At 25.6% G+C, this 20,506-nt stretch overlaps 1 protein-coding gene and 1 long non-coding RNA gene across 2 annotated transcripts in view; both read right to left on the bottom strand.

Moving 5' to 3' along the window:
* Positions 1-131: 131 nt before the first annotated feature.
* LOC113554474 lies at positions 132-4,005 on the bottom strand. The gene is made up of 4 exons (XR_003405269.1): positions 3,869-4,005; positions 3,457-3,738; positions 3,215-3,404; positions 132-267 (listed from the first exon to the last, which is right to left on the bottom strand). It is a non-coding gene; the product is annotated as an uncharacterized LOC113554474 (long non-coding RNA).
* Positions 4,006-7,608: 3,603 nt separating this feature from the next.
* Positions 7,609-20,506, bottom strand: part of LOC113552185 (solute carrier family 22 member 21-like) — a 31,711-nt gene continuing 18,813 nt past the window's right edge. The window contains exons 2-11 of the mRNA XM_026954923.1: positions 16,704-16,870; positions 11,860-12,109; positions 11,682-11,788; positions 10,658-10,812; positions 10,115-10,283; positions 9,836-9,998; positions 9,629-9,723; positions 9,286-9,500; positions 8,293-8,474; positions 7,609-8,162 (exon numbers count right to left, since the gene is read on the bottom strand). Of these exons, the coding sequence (XP_026810724.1) occupies positions 8,016-8,162; positions 8,293-8,474; positions 9,286-9,500; positions 9,629-9,723; positions 9,836-9,998; positions 10,115-10,283; positions 10,658-10,812; positions 11,682-11,788; positions 11,860-12,109; positions 16,704-16,870 (1,650 nt within the window). The 3' untranslated portion in view covers positions 7,609-8,015. The remainder of the gene's footprint in view (positions 8,163-8,292; positions 8,475-9,285; positions 9,501-9,628; positions 9,724-9,835; positions 9,999-10,114; positions 10,284-10,657; positions 10,813-11,681; positions 11,789-11,859; positions 12,110-16,703; positions 16,871-20,506) is intronic.

Here is a 20,506-nt window from a genome sequence, read left to right as displayed (position 1 = left end):
AATTATAAAATAAAGTTTACTTAAAAAAAACTTATAATATTTACATTAATTACATTAACAAAAAGCTAAAAGCAATATTTATGTATTAATTTAATATTAATATTAAAATAAAAGTAATGATATAGATTGCATTAAAATTAAAAATAGACATATCCTGGTACGTGTAATTCCATAATTATTTGATACCATTTTCTTTAAACAGCTAATTTTCTTTATGAATCATTCCAAATCCAGTTTCAATACGTGTCATATGTGCAAAACTATTTTCTGAACATACAAAACAATTAAAATTAGACATTTATTTTATTTAGAGTCAATTATACTTTAAATTGTAGTTGATATAAATAAAAAATGTTAAAGTATAGTTTTAATATTAGTATAATAATACAATACAATAATAGGTTGTATTAATCTTTCCCAAAACACTCTATACATTAAATAGTAATAATAATATTATTAACTGTTTACTTTTTATTGAGTTATAAGTCAATACTAACATATTGTCAGGGTCGGCTTATTATAAGAAAACTAGGAGCCTGCGCCAAAAATAGGGAAACATTTTTTTAAGTTTAACAGGCTTATTCATAATTTATAACAGAAGATTGATCATTCAAGTAAAAAATAAGTGTATCTACTATCTATATCATAAATTGTAAAAGTTAATGAAAAATATTACATTAGTCCTCGTAAATGTAGTTGGAGGGATTGTTTAGGCTGTTTCTCTAAGAATAATTTATGAGAAATCTTATACTTAATTTTCAATCATTTTAAAAAGTTTTTTTTTAAATATTTTACGTTTTAATTATAAAAAAAAATTTAAAATTGTTGTTATTGTGATGATGATTGTTTAAAAATTTGAAATTCCATCAATTATGTACAAAATCCTGCCAATGTGTTTTCCATATTTTCAAGCTTTTATTAGAACAATAGGATATTGTATTTTCAAGATTATTAATTAAACATTTTAATTTTTAATCAATTCTGAAAAAAAAAACTTGAAAACATCAAATGCCTATTAATAGTTTTAAATTGGTAAAAATATTTTGAAATCTCTTTAGTGTTGTATACGTTTCATTTTTATCGGAACAATCTCAAAGTGGTAGGTAAGTTTTAAGTTCTATGATTAGTGTCTTTTCAATAACCACAAAATAAAAATGGTAAAGCCAATATCTTCAACATTTTCAATTAAAAAAAAAAAAAAGAAGGTAAAAATGGTTGAAAATGTAATACAAGGTTCTTTATAAGTTGTTCTTAGTGCTCTTACAGAATTTAAAAAAATATATATGTACATTATATAATTGTTTTTACAGATATCAAGTTAAACATTTTGACATTTTATTCAAAAATTCACGATTTTAGTTGTGATTAAAAAATATAATTCGAACAATTCATCAGACACTAAAACATTTCACCGTATTACGTATATTTATATTTTCTTTGGGTACACAATGAAGTTTTTAAATTTTTTGATTAATTATAAGCTATTTATAGCTTATACGACAAACTTATTCACCCCGATCTATTATGGTATGTCGGTGTTGACAGCTGGTGACTGACATAGGCGCCCGCCGCTACGTGAAATTTATCAAAGAGAGGCATAAATAAAATTAGACAAAAAATTGCATTTAAATAAAGTTAATTCTTTATTCCCCGGACGCTCATAATGCCTGATAATATAATAATAATAATCACTATATTTAATATTATAATGGTTTTTTTTTTTTTTTTTATTAAACATCACTTAATATTTTGATTTTTATTTTATAACAGACCAACTTCCTTGGGGTATTTATTTATGATTTGTGATGAAAAAAAAAAATTAAAAAAACTAGGTTGTAGGTAAACTAAAACTCGATTAGCTAATTTTTGCGAAACAATTTCTAATTAGTATGTATCTAGGAACCTATACACTACGAATTAACTAGTAGTATTACTAAGACATTTAAATTTGTGGTTCGTTAGTAAATAGTAATTTGTTCTATGGTTGGTTAGTTACATCTTGATTTTACTATTAAAGTGTAAATATTTTTTATTAGAACAAGATAATCATATTTTGTTTTCTTAAATTGCGATAAATGATAAGAAAAAAAGCTATTTTTATAAACGATGATTTCTATTTTAGGGTTATAGTTATGGAATAATATTCGAGATCAGTGACATACCTATTAGAATTATAGAAACATTTTTGGAGAATTTTTAACTTTTTAAGATTAATTGGTAATTATAAATACAAAAACAATTATACGATAATTGACTATTGATATTGAACAATAAAAATTAATATTATAAATTTCAAGTATTATTATGGTTTTATAATGAAAACTAACATCAAAATTATAAAAAAAATAAGTTGGTCATCGGAGGGGAGTAAATGGTTACAAATTTACAATGCAGTATTGCACATTTTCACCCTTTATAATGTAATTATAATGATTAAAGTTATCAAAGTTAAATTCCATTTTTCCAGTATGAAAATATAAAATTAAGGCCATATAACATATTATTAATACATATTATAATGTACGGTCGCCAAAGACATTTGGCAAAGATAGAAACAAAATTCATGCATTATCATAGGTACTATAAAGAGTAATTCATAGTAAGACTAAGACACTTAATATTTTAAAATCTATTTATATATTTTGAATTTTTGATATAATTTTCTTATAGGAATATATATTTTTTATTTTGTTTTTACTTTTTTTTAGTGACAATAAATATTTTAATTTCTTATGCTAAAGTAGATATGTAAAATATTTTTTGAGTACTTCGATACATATAAATTGAGTTATAATTAAAAGTATTTAAATTTTTGATGAGCGAAATGGGATGACAAGGATACCGAGCAATATAACCTAACCTAACCTAACCCACTATATTATACGTTAGTTTACACTTTAAATATTTATAATCAATTTAAACTACTTGTCCAAAATTTGATTTTTGTAGATCGAAATAGGTACATTTTTGATAATACTTGCCTTTGGAATACAAAATAACAAATTTATATTGTCATTAAAAAAATTAAAATCTTTTTTTTTAAATGATAAAAAAATTAATAAAAAAAATAGTTTTTCATAAGTGTTGTTTTGTAACGAATAAAATGATGTTTAAAAATACTAATTTTAAAAACGTTATTTTTCTGAAATGCTGGTTCGTATGATATTTGAATCACTTTGAATACTTAGGTACAACTATACTGCATAATACTTACCTATGTTGGCTATGTAGAAGTCCTTTTATTAGTTGGCTATACACGAACCGTTAAACTTTCAGTATTGTCTCTATGTCCTCCCATGTGTTGGCGCGCGCGATTCGTCAGATATGTCGGACGACGGTTAGTGATTGCAGACGACCGTCGACCATACTGCGGTGGAACACGATTTGGACTGCGGTCGCAGTATCTAAATGAATATTATGATCATGACGATGACAGTATAAATATGATTAATTTACTTGGTCGAGTTGGTCGTGAATATAATGGTTACGTCCATCGGGAGCAGTTAGTACTAGTCCGGTACCTACGTCCTAATAATAGTAGGATGTTATGCGGACGGTTTGAATACGTCGGGATTTGCGATGGAAATACTCTAACCTCAGCCAAACAGATAACCGTACAACGGATCCAATATCAAGTCGCTGAATAGCACATAGACAGCGGCTAGCACGTAGAACAGACATAATATGCATACAGCCAAATAGACGTATTTGAACATTTTTATTGCTGCGTTTCGTGGTCTAAAATAAGAAGAAAAAAAATAAGATGATTTCTGTAGAGTACAGTATAAATACACGAGCAATATATTATTTTTATAATAAATAATTATTGTCCATTGATAAAAAAAACAATATATTGGTAGGTACCTACTTAAATATTATAAACGTTGTCGTGCGCGGTAAACGCGTGCGCCGGGAACGCGTGTTACAGTTCAAATGATGACATACTGCAGTATTAACGTCAAAATAATACATAAATAACGACACTTTTATTATCGTGGAATCATCGCGGTGGGATTGTGTCGATTGTGGGAATGTCGAAAAAACCGATCATCGAACATACGGATATTAATACGCGATAACCCATTATACAGACATTACAGACAGATCAGAATTTCATTATTCCAGACGTTGTCACGTGAAAATGTAATTCGGTAAATACAGATAATTTTATAAATTTAAAACTTTATTAAATATAACGATATAAAAGAATTTAAAAAACACTTAAAAAATGCGGGAGGTTACGATTAGGTACTTTTTATGAGTGACATCGCATGTGAACGTTGCGTCTGCCGTCAATATTTTTTTCGTTATATTGTTGATATACAAACATCGAATACTATTGAACAGGTATATTATTTTTTTATCTACTATTGGTCAGGATTTAAAAAGGTAAACATAAATTATTGCGAGTGGCGAATTGTATAAGATGAAAAAGGGATACCGAATAAAAGCTTAAGCTGTGGTTAAATACTTAAAGTGTGTATAATACAGTATTTAATATTTATATAATGTAAAAACATTTTTCCCTAAAAATTCAGTGTTGAGTATTTGATATTTATACAACGAGAATTTTAGTAAAGTATTATTTTATTTTCTATACTTCTGATTATAAAAATACAATTATGTATACTGTCATTAAAAAATTAAAAAATCGATACGATATAAAATAATAAAAGATTAGATGATTTTTGTAAAAATGTAGAATCACGAATACTCATAAACTATTTTTCCAAAGTCACGTCGATTTGAAAATTAGTATACCTATATTATTATATCTACTCTATGAATGAAAAATTCACGAATTACGTTTGTTATTGAAACATAGGTAGGTGAATTACAATCGTATACAGATGATAATGTAAGTAATATAATATACATAAATTATTATTGTTCTCTCGACTAATTATTATTATACACTTCGTTCAAATCGTCGTACAATTATCACTACACCTGTAGATATAGCAAAACACTTATGTAAACGCATTCGTGTCACGATGTGTGCGTATGTACCTTAGGTTAGGTTTATGGCGCTCTTAAGTCAATAAACGCGTGAGAAACGCACTATATACATTATACCTACACACCTCGAAGACTTCAAATACAAAATAAACTTGAGATAACAGTCTATATACGTATAACTAGTATAAGTGTAGTCAAACTACCACACCGATATAATACATAACGTATGCAATACATTATTATTATGTGTAGTTATATAGTTATTATATAACACTACTCAATCCCACTGAATTCGATAGAGCATCATCTTCTACACTTTGTAATAGTACTGTAGCCGCGGTTATAATAATGGTTTGCGGTCACTAAAACATAACTTTAGCTCCCCCAATATAGTTGTACAGACTTAAAAGCTTGCTGGGAATTTTTTCGTACTAAAAATACAGTTTATAATATCATAATTACTTACAATACTTATTGTTTGGGTTTTTAAAGCCCTACTACTCATACTTTTTCTCTGGTTGGCGCAACATACGCTTAATGGTACCTAACTATTGAATAGTTCATACATACAACAACGTGCGTGTTAAATAAGTATATAACGCAAGTGTGTAGTGTATAATATATGTGATGGTATAGGTTCAGACAGCTGTACACATATATTATTATGTTACTAAATAAATACGAGTCTGCTGACTAGGATAGTATGAAAGTATATGTAGTGTCAAGATCTGTGGCGGATCTAGAATTTTTTTTTTTTTTTTTTGGGGAGGCTCAAAATTTTCCATATTATTATATTCATATCATATAATTTTGTAAACACAATATTTAGGATTTGATTTCAGGCCTTATATATATAATATAATTGCCGAGGGGGCTCGAGCTCTCACCCCCTCCTTGAATCCGTCATTGGTGAAGATCGTGCTGTTTGAGCTCTTATTATATTAGAATTTGTTACAGTGACTTCAGCTGAACGTTTACTCTCTAATCTTAACAAAATTTTGGTTTAGGTTTTGATTTCAATTTGCAAAACTTTCATTCAATTTCGTAATCGTAATCGATTGTAAACAGTTCTAAAAAAAAATTATCTAACCTTAAGATTCAGAGTCATTATTTGGTGAGGGAATGTGGAGTGTTAAGGCATACCGATTTTTGTCCGCATGACATTGATCTAGTGTTAAATAAATTATCCCAAAATAAAATGTTAAGTATCATGGATATTAATATCCCAGTCATAAAATTTGTGAACAATAAAGTCATACAGTTTATCATACGGCCAACTGTATATCGTCGACGGTAGATGATGGTGAAATGGTGGAAGTCAACATACCAATAATATGTACAATATTGTGATAGTTAGTGACAATTTGTTTGCAATTAGTAATAATTACGGACAAATGACTATAAGGCACCGGCGTGGCGCCGGTGTCTCACTGCAACTACCACACGATAAACACATTTATGTACATAATATGTTGATTTTTTTACATGTCTGGTATAGATAGGTATATATTTTTTAAATGTTGTATACACCAAAATATCAATATGCAATTTATTTCATCCAGAAAAATTTTTTTCGGACAAACTATAATGTATTTTGATATGTTGGCTTGGTATAGCTGCAAAACCATTTAAAATAGATGTCTTTTAATTTGTATTTAGTGCGCTTAAACACTAGTAGATTGTTGCATTTCAAGAACACCAATTGCTGGAAGAGATAGGGGAGTACGAATGACAACAAAGTGCAGATAACGTGATTCATTACAAAATTATAAATATCTGACAGCATTCGGTATGTCATTTGTGAATTGATAGTCAAAGGATCGCGGAACGTAGATAATTTGGAGATCTGATGTTATACATAATATATGGTATGTATGTATATACAAATTATAAGGTAATTCAACAATCATATGGTCAGCGCTATTTTTTTTTCAATAATTGATTTTTGAAATTAAGATATTCTTGAATATAATTTTTAAAATTCTTGAGATTTTTTGTATTTAAAATATTTAAATTTTAAAAATTTGAATTTTAATGAACATAATACTTCTTAATACTAGCTACAGAAAATCGTAAGAATTTTAAAATGAAAGGGGAGAGTATGTTTGATGAATTATCCTGTATATTTTATACAATATTGAATATCTATTATTTTTTCAACAAAATATTGATATTGATTATAACTAAATTTATTTTTAGTTGCTTAATAAAAAAAACTTTGTAATATAAGTGTTTTATTAATTTTTATAACAAAAATTGCCGATACATCAAATTTGTAAACAATGGTTTCTTTTTAAAATAAAAATATTATATTATATCATAGAATTTTGACTAAAATAATATAATAATATGATGTCTTTATTTCCTTAAATTTATTTATCCTAATATACATTCGTATAAGTATTTTCTAATAAAACATATTATAATAATAATCATTAATCAACATTATTGCTAAGATTAACAGTATTCATTATGTTTACAGTGTTGGTACACTATTAGCACTTTAATACATAAATATATATATATATTAACTATAAATAATACATTATATTATATACTATATAGTAATACAATATATAATTTTTTTTTAGATTTTAAAATCATGTAATTAATACATATTTAATATCACAGAAATTTTAGAAATATAAAAAAAGAACACCCGAAAAAAAGGGTGAGGAAATGGAATTTGTTGAGATATTATTTACCATTACATAATATTATGTAATATATTTATTGTATATACATTAAAAATGATCCAGATTGTGTAATGTATATATATATATATATTATGAATACATACATGCACAGTTAGTGGAGTTATTACACATGAATGATGTGGACTTAATGATTATAGAAACTTGTTTCCTTCTCTTAATGATTATAAAATACTATTGCTTAGTGTTAGATGATTAAAAAAATAAATTATAGTACGTTATGAGACACATGGAATCATTATTAAAAATAAAACTAATGTACAAATTTCATAAGGCACGACTGCAATACATGTGTTTTCTCGTGGTGTATTCTCGTTGAATTTCGAACAATTTAGAACCTTTTTAGACCTCTCCAACGAATTCAGCTTGTTTTACTGTGTCAGGTAATTTTTGATCTTTTGTTTCAGGGAACAAGAAAGCTAACGCTCCCGCCATAAACGATATGATTCCGAACAACAAGATTGGTATGTATGGTCCAAAATATGCACTCTGTGAAACAATATTTATATAATTATTCATGTCTGACGTAACATATTACAATGCATGTATGACGTATATGTGTAGTGTTTTTATTTTCATTAAACTTGATTATTGAAAAAAAAAAATGTCAAATACATACCAATAGCGTCATCTGTGGAGCGAACATAGAACCCATTCGACCAAACATGGAAGCTATACCAAATAGTGACATACGAAGTTCGGTGGGGAACATCTCTGCGGTGAACACATACATGGTGTTAAATGCCATGGTGATGGCGTACTTGCTGCTCAAGAACAATGTCAGTTTCACCCACAAATAATCTATAAATTTATGATACATGAATTTTATTGCAAAAGCCATACAAACATACCTCGGACTAGTGTATTTTTATAAATATGTGTATGAGTAAATTGAACCAACTAAGTCTATTGGAACCTTAATAACATACACAATATTTTAAGTCCTATTTTTTAAATTAACATTTTGTTGTTTTATAAAATCAGAGTATGTTAGAAGTTAGAATGAATATTTTTCCAAGGTTTGCAGTCTCATTTACTTGTTCTAACTCTTTAACTTAATTTACCAATGAATATATTCATTAATGATTTTAAAAATAATAAATACGGCATAAAAACGCCGTAAACAACAGTTTTATTTTTATAAAACTAAAGAAGATACTTAATAATTTTTAAGTAAACAAAACTAGAAAATTAGACATATATTGAACAACTAACTATTTTTTAACGAAGTTGCTAAATTAAAAATATGTAATATAAAATGCACTTGCTTTTTTAAGTAAAAAAAATGTATTACGTGTAATATTATACAATTAAAAATAAAATAAATATATAAAAATATATTATTTATCTCAATAAAATAAACTACAATTTATATATTATTTATTAATATATATATATGTTTGCATATTATGTTATAATAAGAGTTAGTTATAAACTTTTGAATTATAATATTAACTTAAATTCTTATATGTTTTGAATAGGATTATATTTTTACTTGATGGTTGGGCCATAAGTATCAAATTTATTTATTATATATTCCAGATAACATGCGAAGGTATTTGTATAAAGTAAAGTGGGACAAGATACTGTTTAAAATTAAGTGATTGCTTACGTGTAGGTATTAAGTTGACCATAATACACCCGATGCCACTGAAGAGGAATGAAAACGCTTGAGTATTTCGTCTGGAATAGTGTTCCATGAAGTACCATGATGTCAAAAACGCTGGTACTTCTACAATGTTTACAAGCATAAAGTTCAAGTATTTGTTACCGGAGAACTCCACAGAAGTTAATGAAAGGCCGTAATAAACTAACGTAATCGTTGTCCTGTAGTCATAAAAATGTATCAAGATATTTAATCACATAAAAATAATAAGATTGAAAGTATTAAATAATTTATAACGTAGAGACTTGTATAATGTATATGTTATATATTATTTAGATGTTGTACCAACCAGCAAAATGAACAGTTGACCAGTCGCAGGAAAATCTCCTTTGAACTAAATATTTTACTCATTAATTTAGTACAAGATAATTGGCTTTCGTCGGGCTGAAACGACACATGATAATATATCATGTTAATTTATAACTTTAATACAGTCGAGCGTTATATTTTATAAATCATTTTGCGGGTATATAAATATTACATAAATTATCATTACCGAGTTTGTTGCGTCGGAATTGGCTTTGGTGTTAGCGATCAGTGCTTCTTTAACGCTAGATGGTAGTGTTTTTCCATTAGATTTAGCAACTTTGGACAGTACGTTAGCCATTTCTTCGATTCGGTTTTGAGTTTGAAGCCATCGCATAGATTCTGGCACATACCTATAAACATATTGCAACGGCATCCAGACAAATGCGTTTAAAACATTACATATTAACTCAAACTGTAATCATATATGTATACGATAGCAGTGACAATAAATGATCATTAAGCTTACCAAGCATATCCTAATATAAGAAGTCCGGGCAAGTAAAGTACCCTAAGCATTATCCGCCAATCGAGAATCATGTAAGCCGCGAAGCCCATGATAACCGCACCCATGGGATAGAAACAGCCCATCAGAGTACTGACGGTAACCCGTGATTTTGGACTGACTAATTCTAGACCTTAAATATAAATTTTAAAATTATAGTGAATACTTTTTGATGTAGTTTTATGTAGTTTGATTTTTTTCTAATTAAATAAAATTCTTAATAACTCGGTTTGGTCAAAATAGTTTCAATTTTTGGTAGATAACAATTTGTAGTATGTACTAACTCTAATTATACATTATATATATTTATAAATACTTAAATTAAATATTTTTATAACAGTCAATTGATAATAATATTTTAAAAAATATATAAAACATTATATATATATATATATATATATATTTAGGGCTCGGTTTAATTAATTTAACTTATCTCTAATTTAATAATTAAAAATATATATTTATTTTAGATCATATTTTATGATTACGAGGGTTTAAATTTTTTACCTAATACAAATGTGGCTGCATACACTCCACTGGAAGCCATGGAATCCAAAAGTTCGAAAAGGAGGAATGAGTAGTAATCGGTAGTGAAAGACCGGGCTGTGCCGAGTATGGCCGATGAAACTGATCCTATAATTAAGATAAACTTGCGTCCATACCTTTATATTTATAAAAAAAAAAAGTATGTAATTTAATATTATATATAAACATACTCAATAATAGAAACACAATAGAAACAATTTGTATAAAATACATCTTAATAATTATTGTACAAAATAAAAACAGTTTTATTAATATATAGGTAGAATAAGTAGATAATTGAAAACGTATTCACTACGATAATGGATTTAATTTTATAGGTATAGTTTTTTTTTATGCCAATATTTTTCTAATTAATTACAAATTGGATTTTAGAATTTGCAATACAATTTTTTCCAACCCCCCAAGTACACATAGTTTTAATTATTCATTCGGAACATATATATAAGCTGTTTCGGAATAAATGCCTATCATGGGCCATGGCATCAGTAAATAAAACAAGTAAATGATTTATAATCTAAAAATCATTCTATAAACATGTAATTCATTGTTTGGTCTATGTTTTGAGTCGATAGAAAAAAATTGGGGAGCTACGTAAAGTTGATCCCTTCACAATAGTTTTTAGCTTATAATTTTTGAATGATTTATTTGTAAAATATTAGTAAAATAATCGAATTAATCTGACAAAGCCGGAAAGCTAATTTCCCATAACGACTTTCACGAACTTGAATGAATAAACTACGATTTTTATGATTTTTTTGATAATTAGTTAAAGTAGTATTCACACATTTATTTTTTTATGCCCCATTTTAGGGATTAGTGATATGGAGTTGATCCAGACAAATAATACACATAATATTTAAAAATAAATAAGTACTGCAGCATATTTGTCTATAAAAATTACTAACAAAATTGTGATAAATCGTGTGCTGAAGAGTGACGTAGCAGAGGCATATAACTTTATAGATAATATTATTATTATACTCACTTGTCTGAAATAAATCCTGCTAAAGGAATTCCAACAAACTGACCAATGCTGTTGATGGTTCCCACCATACTGAGTTTCCATTTGTTTTCCTCGCACATAATACCAAACTGTGACAAAATGGTTATTGAGGTATTGAGAGTTTTAACTAAAAATTATATAATCATAACTATAGACTCACATCGTTCACTATCGTTCTTTCTGTTTCACCAAATACCCATTTGTTGCACCTCTCTTTGGAATTTTCATCGAATGCTTTGAAATTACAAGTGCCATTAGCAGAGGTGTCTGTCCCGTTTATAGTCGGCTGGTAGTGGTATTTTAGACATTTGTATGGCTCTATGGTCTTTTCATTAAAAGGTACCACGCGATTTAACCAAACCGGATCGTATATTGGATTTTCAATATCATCACACTGCGGGATTTCGCATCTAGAATAATATTACAGTTAAAAATAATAATACGTTGAATACATGGTATCTAAAATAACCCTAAATTAATTTCTATTTGTGTTACGTTCGTTAGGTATCTAAAAACAGAGCTATAACAGGAATTGTGCAAGACACTATATATATATAGGTACCGCATTATGACATGACTTCGATTTTTGATACAGTGCTATTAAATTTAAAAGCAACCATAAATTATAATTTATCGTATTCACTAAACGACCGCGAGAGTGGAAAACGATTACAACTATGCTTTTGTTTGAATACAACAATCTGTGTATTTTTAAAATCATAAAAAATTAAAAAAAGTCCTCTTATTAGAAAATATTGATGAAGTTTTACTTATAATTTATATAATGGAAACAGTTGTTTGGAGTTTTTGAAGCATACCTCTTCCAGTCCGATAAGTTGCAACAGATAAGCTACATAAACCTTTCTAATTTCTAGATAATTACATCATTACTTTTTAAGTTCTAATCTAGAAAAAAATTAATAATCTATTTTATAATTGAATGGTAAATTTTAATAAACGACCAACGAATTGTTGTTCATAATATAAAACTATAAAAGTAAATTATTAATTACTATATTTAGTATTTTATTATAACAATAAAGCTGATTTGCATGAATGTACTACAAATGCCTATTCAATGCGCCTTGTTAAAAAATATTAAATATAATATTTTTATTTTACATTTTTTATTATTTCAAATAACTTTTTATTTAGAACAATACATATTATATACCTATACCTAATTAAATATTCAAAAAAATATAATTATTCGTGTAGATTTACGTATTCAAAATTCAAATGCATTATACTTATTAATTACCAATACAATTGATAATATTCAGTAATGTGTATTTTATTATGTGCATTTATAAAAACGCAGCAAAATTGACAAATTAATCATTTCTAACCTTGCACAGTAATTAAGAGTAATATGAAGTTAAATAATATAGTGATTGTTACGTTTTTATAATTATCACTTCTATTGTGTTTTTTAAATAATTTTTTTTGTATTGAATGTAATGAGGTAATAGCAAAGCACTTAATAGTTAATACTAATGTAATATATCATAATATTAATTTAGTATCCATCATGTTTGTACATTTAATATTTGCATATGACTTAATAATTATTTATAATGTGATATGTTTTTTTTTTAATCAATTTATTTAATTTATTTTGTTTTTATAATAAAATTCAAGAAGTAGTACGCCTATACAGTAGCAGCATATATTTTCTATTAATATAAATGTTACTGCATATGGTGAATAGTTTAATTGAAAGAAATGAGAGTGGATGTAAAAATTAATTTATCATTGTATTTTATTTGACACAATAATGCCTTATATTAGATTATAAAAAATTTATTTTCTTATTGGTACTAGGTACTAAGTGCATTTACTATAATAACATTTCATAATTAAGTAAAATTAATGTTATTTTAAGATGATTTATCATTTTTAAAAATTTGTTTTGTTTGTATTCAACTAATTTTAAACATACTACAATATATATATTTATAAATAAAAACTACTCAAAAGAAATGTATTTTAAATTAAAATCGAAAATAATAAAATAATTAAGCAAATAAAATATAGTCAAAATAAGTATTGTATACAATATAATACTTTTTGAACAAAAATCAATTAAATTAATTTATAAAATTTCGGAAGTATAATATCAATTATTGTAACAAAATTAAATAGTAGCTTAGAGGATTTATATATTATTTGCTTAGTACTGAACTATCCAAACTTTCCAAGATTCATTAACTTTGCATTTCAAATATAATTTTTTACTATTTGTACTGCAGTTAAATTATTTATTCTATGTATTATATTAAATTATTTGATTGTTTTGTGTAAGAAAAAAGATAAATTGGTTATTTTTTAATTATAAAAACTTTGTTTGTTGATATGTATTCTCCTGAAATTTAAATTAAATTTTTTTTTATAGATTTAAATTCAATTTATTTTCTTTGCAATGTAACGATGAAATTCAATTATAAAAAGTGTACCGTCGCCAACACGACAAAAAAAATTTAGCTTATAGATTTACAAGGGTTTTATATCTGAAGGAATATATTGGTTTTACAATGATGGAGTTTTTATTTATATAATCATATTTCCTTGTAAAATAAGTGGTTCAAAAAGTTTGTCCTTCAATATATATTGTAAATTGTACTCTGATGATATTTTTTAAATGCCACTTTCAGATCTCTCTAGAATTTGTTTAGAAAATCGCAAATCGTATTTGTGCTAAAAACTCACATTTTTTACATAAAAAAACTTTACCAGACTTGGATTAAGCAAGACATGAAAAAATGAAAAAAAAATAATATGTAATTTGGTCTTTTCTCTTATCTTTTATTATTTTATGCGCTAACGATAATTTTGGTAATTATTTAATATTGTAAATATTCAACTTCCAAATATAAATAGGTAGGTATTCGGTACTCTTTATATTCAATAATAATACCTATATTAATCTATATCTATGTTAATACATTTTTAACGAATCAAACGATTTAATGCTCGCAAGACATCAAAACATAAATACATTTCAGAATTAAGTCAAAATAAATCAAATAATTAAAATTGAAATTATAGGTACAGATTATATATTTTTAGTTATTAGTTATCACTTGCTTACTTATTACAGTTATGTCTAATACGAGTAGCAGCAGTAGCACTCCATTAGACAATTTATGTATGTAACTGTGCTATTTGATTAACTTTATCCATATAACAATATTATGTAGCTTACAAATTATTTATTAACTCATTTGACACTCATAATTCTGTTATTATACAAGTCTTTTATAAAAATGTAACTGTATTTTGTTCACTTCGAATGTACGTAGCGAAGAAGTGCAGTGAGGTACTCGCCTCCCCACTCTCGTGTCGGAGATTGTATATTATTTTCTTATATCTTAGTTTTAAATTTTTAATTATATAAATATATTTATATATATATATACACATAACACGTCGTGTAATTTGAATGTTATTACTTATTAATTTCAATTATTTTGAAATATTGAATAAATAATATTTAAGAATATCTTAGTCTTGAACACTTTTAAGTTAATAATTTTAAAAACAGTTTAGCGAGAAATGTGTATAATCGTGTAGGTAATAGTATTGTGATATGGATTTAACATTACTTTTGTGCTTTATACAATTTTATCAATGTGCACACATATTTAGTTGTGATCTATCCAATCTTTGAATACTTTGCCTTGTCCTCCACGGTCCCATCTCTCACTAATTAGAAGCCTATTTATGCCCAAGGTAATTCTTCTAACAGATCTTGCTCTGTTTCAAGACGATAATATGCATTGAAGATAAAGACTACAGCAAAGATAAAATAGTTTAATATTTTAATTAGACTTCAGAGGGTTTCCACAAGGTTAGAAAATTTACTTGTTATGTATAATAATATTATAGATTGTAAATATACTTTTGTTCAAATAAAAAATAAAATAAATAGACTAAACAGTTCTATTATACACCATAATATATTATAATTTATACTAATGACTAATGAGTGAAATGAACATTAAAATTATGATTTATTTTTTATTATCAAGAAATACTATTTTAACTATTTGTTACTTGAGTTTATTTAAATATCTAATTATAGAATTTGACTTTTTCACGAATAATTAAATTGATATTGAGTATATTTGACAATTTAAATTTTATTTTAAGCGTTTTGAATAGGTCATATTTACATATGAATTATCTATTTCGATAACACTGAAGTATAATAAATCTACACACAAATCTATAACATATTTAAGATTGATTAACTGTTATATAAATGTATAATAATTATTTTGAAAATAAAATTGCTTAATAGATTTTTTGGAGTTTAAAAAAAATACATATTGCAGATTTATCAAGAAATTTGTGTTTAAATGATGCCTTGTATAACGTATATAAAATAATTTATAATAAAATCATTAATATCATATTAAAATTACAAATTTATATCATATAATATGTATTAATTGTTAATTTTATAGTATATAGTATATACTATACACCCATTTAAATGATTATGTACTATTTGTACTAAGATATATGTTATAATTAAAAGGTAATTATTGGTTGCATCCAAGAACCACACAATTTTGATTTTGATTCAAAAAAGGTCCCTAGACAAAAATCGTACAACTTATCGGTCGTTTTATAACAAATTAATGAACATTTAGAGAGGATTAAAACCGCACACTATTTTCAGTGAAAATAGTAAAAAGATAAGATTATAAGATAAGTACTATACTGCAATTAGTCTTTAGTTGCCTATATAATTTTTTTTTGATGAAATATGAGAATAAATAATTATTTATACATATACATATGCGTTTTTGTTTATCGACCTTTTTGGGGTCGAAATCATCACTGTGTGGTTTTTGGATACAACAATTTTTAAAATTGTGCGGTTTTGTCCTGTATTTTATCAAAAGTGTGTGGTTTTTGGAGTCAATGATATTATTTTGTCCGATTGGCAGTCAAGTTGAATAGTAAAAATAATGAAAAAAAATCTTACAAACTTACCTGTATTTAAGGTCACTAGCTGTAATAGCATAACTAAGCGGTGATATGTTTGAGTACATAAGCACGAGTCCCATCAGAGCACAGACGGTTACTTGGTATGAGCCCAATCCAAAGTTGCTTAAGATCTCGTCTAAATCCATTATTTCTCCGGAGTTCACTTCTTGGTACTATACACGAAAAAAAAAATAAAAACAACGTTACCATCATTAAAATCACAGAACGATAGTATAATGCGTGGTTATATAATATTACACCATTACATGATCAGTGCGATGAGTTGAATACCCTCGAATAATGTCCTACGAAAATGGGCAAGCGTTTAAATAATAGTAGGTATGTACTATGTAGGAAGGTCTATCATAAAATTATATTATAGACTATATAGATATCATAATTATTTTTAGTTGGGTATATATTTCGGTTAAAAAAAAATAAATAATAATGATAGTTGACAATAGTAATTGGCCAAAATAATAGAGGAAAAAATTAATTATAGGTAGAACATAAAGATATAGGTATTATATAATATAATATGTATACGATACAACGGACGATATTGATTTTTATAGTATAGTTTCTCGAAATAAATAAAAATAACAATGATTTAAAATAGACAATTCTCTAGGATAGGATTTAAATTAAAGTTACAATAATCCACGCTGTAGTCTTATATCTATACTCGATAATTATTATGATGCTACTGCGATATCACTATATTATTTTATTATCAGAACCGTTACACTCATTCATATTGTAAAACTGTTGTAGTGTTGTATAATAGGTATAATAATAAGATGTATATGGTTAATGATACACAATAGAAATAATAATAACAAAATAAAAACAATCGGTGAATGATATACTGTAGAGATTTCAGTAAAATGATTTATTTTATGCTGTTAAAATGATGTATTTAACGATATGGGATGAAAATTATAATACAGCCACGCCGCTGGTGGTAAGTACATATAAATATAATATTATCGACTATAATAAATAATAATATAGGCAGTGCATCATCGTTGTTTTATTCAACACTAACATACGGTGATATGAGATAATAATATTCAGATACTAGATTAGATAGGTTACATTCAACTTTTAAGTGTGTAATTAAACGCACTAATAGTATTTAAAACGTTTGTGTAGTACACCTGTACGAGTTGTACGTATATTGTTGAACAAAAGCGGACTAATAATAGCGATGTGTTGAAAACGCAAACGAATGAAATTTCAAATGCATAATATGATAATTATATACATTATAATTTGTATTTTTATATGCATGGCAAATTAAAATGTTTAACATTAATACTAATAAGTAAATAAAACAAACGATAAAATATGTAATAATAGATATAACTTGAAAAGTTGGATCTAGAGTATGTTAAAATAAAAATGGGAAAAATAATATTATTATTAGGCTGAAGTTTTCTACAGTCCATATTATATTATGTGCTACGCTGAATATGTTTGTTCATCATGTCTATCATGTCTGCATGTTTATAGTAAGTAGCAATAGATATCATTATCAAATGTAGAACCTAATATGCTTACAAATATTTGTATGAGTATGAATAGTAAAACAATTTTAATAAAAAAATCTTTAAAAGATAGATAAAATTGTTTTAAAAACTAATGATAATCATATAAATATTATATATATCAAATAGGTAGGTATAGTATTTAATATGAATATTACAACAGTGTCCACATCAATTATTTTATAATAAATACTAATAAATATAGTTGTCACTAATTGATATACAGTTATATAAATAATCAATGGTAGTACTATGAATTAAATAGTCATATTTTATTTTAAATTCATTGGAATTATTCTTTAAAATATATTCTTAAAGAATTCAGTTTTTAATCTTATTCGAAATGAATTTTAGCAGACAATCGTTATTTTTAAAGATGTAAGTTGGTACTGTATTGACATTATAATACCTATATACATTGTACATATGATATAAGCAAGAAAAAAATCAAATTTTCTTTTTTCTTTTTTTTTAGGTATTACTTATTGCTCGTTATAAATGGTGATAGTTATTTTAGATTCTGACAGGAGTGATAAAAATATTGGTTTTGTAATATTTTTTTTTATATGTACCTATACATACGATGAGTAGCTGAAAAATGCTTTGATTTTAAACGCTGAGGGTTTCTGATAGAAAATTGAATTTAGTCTAAAAGTTCTTAATATTTTACAAAATATATGGTAAAAACAAACACAAAATTTAAAAAAAAAATGGTATAACTATTTTTCAAAAAAATTGATTTTGTTTTTTTTTTATGTAATTTAAAAACTAATAATCTTAGATAGGTATTTGAAGTTTTCACAGGATCTTCATAAAAATTATAATATTATAATATCTTATAAGATATCTGTTATATTATTTATTTTATATAGGTATTACTACTATTACTATATATTACAATATAAAATTAAAGAATGTAAAATTATTTTCCTGCCACTCCAATCACCTTATCATTAACTATATACTCTCATGATAAATAAATCACTTAATAATTATTATGGATTATAAGATGTAGTGAATGTAATTCGGCAAATAAAATGTTTAGAGTTTATTTTTAAAGCTTACATTAATATAAATACATATTGATTAATGATAATTGATATTATATTTAGTAGTTACATGATCACATATTATGCACATATTGGACTGAGTTATAAGAAATCTATCATTAACTCTGATGCTAGTATGTTGGCAGATTTTACTACTTGACCTACCTGTATAGTATATATAGTTTTCCGATGGTATTCGCATTTGAACTCCCAATGAATAAAACGATAGACAATTAAAAATAAACATGATCATTTTACAAGTCGATTAATATTTTTTTGAATTAACATTTAAAATATTGTATTATACTAAATTTAATTCCAAAATGTATTATTTATTTAATTAATATAGCATCAAGCGCCAATGAATTGTCAAAAGATATTTCTGCGTAATATATATTATATCTCGACGTAATTTCTGAAGTGAAAACCACTTTTATTATACATTTAATATTGTTTGTGATAATTTTTACGTAATCTAATTCGTATAATATAATTTATAAAACTGCGTAAATCGTCATATTTATTTTACATTAAAATTTTAAACGATGAATGTTATATTTTTACAATAACACTTGAAGAAATTTTATTAGAAATAGTTTACATAACATCTAACTATCTAAGTAAATCCTTATGAAAAGGAAAAGTTTACCAGTAAAATTGTAGCCAAAAAGGAAATTAGTCATTCATGACAATGGTCAATGGAAACATAAAGATCCAAATTTAATGCGTTATAGGGTTATAAGTTAAAATATTTATTATAATATAAACTAAAATAATTTTATATTATATTGGGCTATTGTTTGTTAAAATTTAAAATAAATAAATATTTTATAAGAATAACATTTATTAATATCTTTTTTTGTCGAGTAGGGGTGGGGAGGAAAGTTAATAATTATATTAATTATTGTATATGGCATGTCAAGGTATTTAAATGATTTAGTGGTTTTCCATTCGAGAACAAGAAACTTAGGGGGTGACTCGACTTTACCAATATCGGACAGCAACTAGTGTGTAAAATATGTATGTTAATTAATATGTTAATCGTGTAATTGTTTGAGACATTTACGATAAACGTTAAAATGTGATTTTTCGAAAATTAATTTGCTGGAATATAAATTCTATAACATAACAGTTATCCGACTGAAACACAATTATTCGGTATTGTAAAAATAAAATAAAGACATTTCAATATTTGTTATTTAATACTTCA

Source organism: Rhopalosiphum maidis, chromosome 2 (genome assembly GCF_003676215.2).
Source record: "Rhopalosiphum maidis isolate BTI-1 chromosome 2, ASM367621v3, whole genome shotgun sequence".
Classification (NCBI taxonomy): domain Eukaryota; kingdom Metazoa; phylum Arthropoda; class Insecta; order Hemiptera; family Aphididae; genus Rhopalosiphum; species Rhopalosiphum maidis.
This window is presented reverse-complemented; position numbering and strand designations above follow the sequence as displayed.